Here is a 4583-nt window from a genome sequence, read left to right on the forward strand (position 1 = left end):
GTGTTTGTGGATTGTTTTGGAACTGTTTCAATAGATACACTATACCACGAAAGTCAGTACATATCATACCATACTAAAACAAATGCCATTTGCTTAGGCTGGAATTATTGCGGTTTTTGCTCTCCAGTGGTTGAGCGATTGTAAAACGAGAGTTTAATTCCAAATTGAATTAATGATCTTTTTGACAAGCAAAATGTTCCTCTATCAAGCAGTTTGTACATCATGGAGGGTCTACTGTATTTTGATTTGCTCATGCATAAAAAAATTGTTTGTAAACAAAACGAAAAAGTTCGAAGCACTTCTCCTAGAAAGGATGTTTTCTACAACCTCGCTTGATCCTGCTCCTCGCCATCGTAAATCTAAACCATTTCCATCGTTTACGAAACCTAATCTCGTTGGTTTTTTTAGTCTCGATGCCGATCGGCAATATGATGGTTCCGCAGTGCAGCTGAAGTATCTCTCCTTGCCACCCGAATCGAGAACCAACTTACGTCTCGATCTGAACGAAGGATTTGAAATCCGCCGTCTCAAACCGGACAGCGCCAAAGGGGAACGAATCGACATGTTGCTAAAATTCATTCAGCAAAACGAAATCGCGAACCTGTGGACTCGGAGGCTGCCGGATGATGAGCTAGCCGATGGAAACATGCTCCGGCGGTTGCGGTACGATTTTGTGTGCTTCCGAGGTTTACTCCGACTGATCGCCTGCACACCGTACGAGTGGAAAACGGGCTGGATCATACAGGCGATACGGTACCGTGACACAATCTATCTGTGCGAAAAACCGACCGTGGAAAAGCTGGAGGCGGAACGGAACGAAACTGAGCAGCAGAAACGGTCTTCTACTATGGTTTCAAATTCGAGCAGCACATCCTGACGGACGAACCGAATGAAAAACCGGACACATCCGAACCGGTGGTGATCGGTGAAGAGTTTTGCTCCATGTTCGACAGCACGCTGGGAGGCAGCAGGATTCTTTACGGGGCGGAAATGGATGGCATCGTGACGGATTCACCCCTCGATCGGGAACGGTTGTGCGTGGATGATCTGCGCCGGCAGGAGTTTGTGGAGGTCAAAGTGAAGCGGAAGGAAACAACCCAACGGCAGAGGGATAACTTCTATCGTTTCAAGACGAAAAACTGGTGGTGCCAAAGTTTCCTCGTGAACGTGCAACGGTTGATCGTGGGCCTGCGGGATGACGATGGAATTGTGCGTGAGATCACGGAAATGCACTTGAAAGACATTGACCGTGAATCCCGGCAGCATTGGTCTGCGGCAGTTTGTATGAATTTTTGTGCGGAATTCCTGCGGGAGGTAGCGGACATTATGCACCAGGTGGACAGCTGTCGAACGGTGTACCAGTTCGAGTATAGCTCGACGGACAGCCGGCTCGTACGATATCGTGTGCTAGATGAAGGACATTCCGATGAATTTCTCCCCAGCTGGTACACGGAGTTTGTTGAAGGAATGCAGCCGAAAGGAAAGCAGAATAAAACATAGAAAAAACGGTATTTGTTCACTGTATCCTACGAGGTTTATTTCGCACTTCCGACTTTCGACCTTTAGTTCATGTCGGATAATCCCGGCCTACGTTGATCGAATTTTTTTGCCGGTCGAAACGGTCGCTGCTGTTGCCGCCCACCACGCGTGTTGTAGCTTTCGGCCAGATTAGTATTGAAGTCCTTTCGCTGGGCGGTCGATTCGATAACGGAGCAAAGAATGCTGTCCATCGTTTGGTCCACAACCTGCCCGTTCGTTTGTAGATAATCGATCATCCGTTCCAAATCCATCACCATCGCGGAAGCATTCGTTTCCTTGGCCTTTTTCACAGCTTCCTGCACTCGCTCGATCACCTCTCGACAGAAAGTTTGCTGTTTTTCGAAAGGCCCCTTCACCTCCAGCACGGTACGGAAGATGGGCACCACATCGTCTAGGCGATTGAGCGAGCACAGCGCCAACGTTTTCAGCTGCCGAATCGTTACGTAGTTGCCCTTGTTTGCCGTGCTCAAGATTTCCATCGCAATCTCCGGTTTGCCGTTGTTCAACGCCAACGCCGCTGCGAACGACGTTGCCTTTCGCATCGGGACGTGACCAACCGAGTTCAGCTCCTTCCACAGATCCATCGCGTACTGGTACGCGGCGGGTGTGTTTTCTTTGTAGCAAGCGGCCAACGTCAGTGTAATGCAGTGCTTCGGAAAGCGACCACCCTGTATCTGGCGGCTTTTGATCGAATCGTACAGCTCACGCACTTTTTGATAGCGTCCATTCTCATACAGCAGATCTGCTAGGATCTGATAGCTGGAAAGCTGATCGAAAAACCCATCCGTACCGGCGCCCTTGAACAGGTCCAGTGCCAAATCGGCATCCTGCAGATGATAGCAGGCACGCATGATGACCGGACCGAACACGTAGTTACCGAAACGGAGCTCCTTGCCCTGCTGGTTGTACCGCTCGACCGTGTCCTTCAGCAGCTGCTTGTCCTCTGGGTTGTTGTCGATCAGATGGATGATGTTCTTCAGATCCTCCGTGAAGATCATGTTCGTGGCCGAGCCGGACACGAATTCACGCATCTTGCGCTTGAAATTATCCACGTTGTGCAGATGCTGTGTGCGGGTTTTGTCGCGGTACGCCGCATAACCATCGATCCCGAGGGCAGCAGGGGCGTACAGATTTCGGTACGTAGTAGTGCTGCCGGTGGGAACTAAAAGGACACGGAATGGTTTATGTTTACGGAAAGGAACCATTTCGCCGGTTTGGTCACGGTTTCACTTACACGCTTTGGTAAATGCAATGATCGGTTGAATACTTTTGCGAAACATGGTTTAGCTTAGTGCACTACTTTTAACAGCTAAAAATTAATAACTCTTTTCCAAATTCAACGAAATTACAAAACCAGCGGCTCGTGCAATTAGAAAATCACATAACATTCAACATAACCGCATTTGACTTTGACAGTTCTTGTAAACAAAGGCACTCACTTGTGTCAGCTGTCAGATCGCTGAGTGGCTCGTGTGCGTGAAAAAGTGTTGTTTAAATTGCTAATCGAGGTCTATCTACCTTGGTCCTGTAGAGTGCTCTCTCTTTTTAATACAATTAATTTTTTCAAAATCTAGAAAAGACGGAAAGGTCTTTTATTGGACAAAGTTGAGTGTCTTGAAAGCAATTTTCAATTGAGGGGTCAAATGTAAAGGTTAAGTGATCATAAAGTGTGTGTGAAGCAAGTCCTTTTCATGTTTTTCCGCACTTTCCCGGCGGGGACTTTATCACGGAACGTACATGTTTGAGGTTCTGATAACATTCTTCCCAAATAGCGCCTCAGACATGGCTGATATCATGTATTTTAAGCTAGATTGCAGCGGCAGGTAAGTAAACTGGTGCTTTGCATTCATTACAATATATCTAACGTATTTGAGATATTCAATTCCTACATCCGCTGGGCCCTTGGTTGCCCAAATGAGCTGTTTTATTCACAGGTTCAAGCTTGACCCACCACTAGCTCACTTTTTTCGCCGCTCGTTTTTGGCGCGAAAAGGCGAATTCTCTCCCAAAATTTTGAGAGATCTGGGCGAAATATGCTCACGACCTTGCCAACCGGGTCTTGTTCTAGCGAATGACCTTCAAACGCTGAACCGGTAAACCGGTTCGGGCGACACGTTGTGTCTGTACACGCACCGCGCATGTGTTGGTGCAACAAATGCAAATGTGTGCGTGACCAAATTCGGTCTCGCGGAGAGGAAATTGTCCTCTCTTCTCTCGACGTGAGCTGGTAGAAAAACTAGAAAAGATGGATAAAATGTAATATGTTTCTTGAGACAAAATTACGCGTTTTGCAAAGACCTTTCATTTGAGAGGTCATTTGTGGAAATCGGTCAAGGAACTAACAAGTTATGCGCGAATTGGCTTTTTTAACCCAAATTGCCAACCAACCTGATTTACCTTTTCGCCCCTTCGGGCGAACACTTTCCAGGTGTGGTTTTTATCAAAAACAAGAAAGAACGGTAACATCTACCTTCAACACAAATACGCGTCTTGAAAAGACCTTTCATTTAAGGGGTTAATCGTGAAAATCGGTTGAAAGAATCAATAGTTATTAACAAATAGGCAGATTTTGGCTTTTTAGTAATCGAAGCTTATTCACCTTGTTCCCGGTAGAGTGCTGTCTCTTTTCCACACAATTAGTTTTCTCAAAAACTAGAAAATATGAGTAGATCTATTGTAAGACAAAGTTGTGTGTCTTGAGCAGACCTTTCATTTAAGGGGTCACATGTACAAATCGGTTCAGCAATTGTAAAGTTATTAACAAATTAGTTATTTCAGCAAAAAATACCAACCAAGGTTTCTGCACCTACGCCTCAGAATTTCATAAACTAAGAATTACGGAAGAGTCTTTGTTGCACAGAGTTATCAGTCTTTAAAAGACCTTTCATTTGAGGGGTCTGGCGCTAAAATTGGCCAAGCCACTAAAAAGTTATTGAGAAATTAGTTGCTTTAGCCATTATTTACAGTTGCGACCAAGGTTTTTGAAGTCCCTTGTTGTTGATGCACTTTGCGGCCCCGGCGTTAAGACGCGCAGTTGGAGACAA

The 4583-nt window shown here is 46.1% G+C and overlaps 2 protein-coding genes across 2 annotated transcripts; one reads left to right on the top strand and one right to left on the bottom strand.

Annotated features, from left to right (window-relative positions):
- The first annotated feature begins 299 nt into the window (after positions 1 to 299).
- LOC131262309 (decapping and exoribonuclease protein-like) lies at positions 300 to 1650 on the top strand. The gene is given in 2 exon segments (XM_058264283.1): positions 300 to 836; positions 839 to 1650. Coding segments are annotated over 2 exon segments (1185 nt in total). The 5' UTR covers positions 300 to 313; the 3' UTR covers positions 1501 to 1650.
- LOC131262310 (pentatricopeptide repeat-containing protein 2, mitochondrial-like) lies at positions 1518 to 2934 on the bottom strand. Its single transcript, XM_058264285.1, has 2 exons — positions 2774 to 2934; positions 1518 to 2701 (listed from the first exon to the last, which is right to left on the bottom strand). Exons 1-2 carry the CDS (start codon positions 2817 to 2819, stop codon positions 1563 to 1565), a joined length of 1185 nt encoding a protein of 394 aa, XP_058120268.1. The 5' UTR covers positions 2820 to 2934; the 3' UTR covers positions 1518 to 1562.
- Positions 2935 to 4583: the final 1649 nt, after the last annotated feature.

The sequence above is a fragment of the Anopheles coustani genome, chromosome 2 (genome assembly GCF_943734705.1).
Source record: "Anopheles coustani chromosome 2, idAnoCousDA_361_x.2, whole genome shotgun sequence".
NCBI lineage: Eukaryota > Metazoa > Arthropoda > Insecta > Diptera > Culicidae > Anopheles > Anopheles coustani.

Bases quoted from the DNA above. Each gene is read 5' to 3' on its own strand.
- LOC131262310 (XM_058264285.1), bottom strand. From the start codon at position 2,819: ATGTTTCGCAAAAGTATTCAACCGATCATTGCATTTACCAAAGCGT. The intron at 2,702-2,773 runs GTAAGTGAAACC...GTGTCCTTTTAG, and splicing joins CATTGCATTTACCAAAGCGT to TTCCCACCGGCAGCACTACT.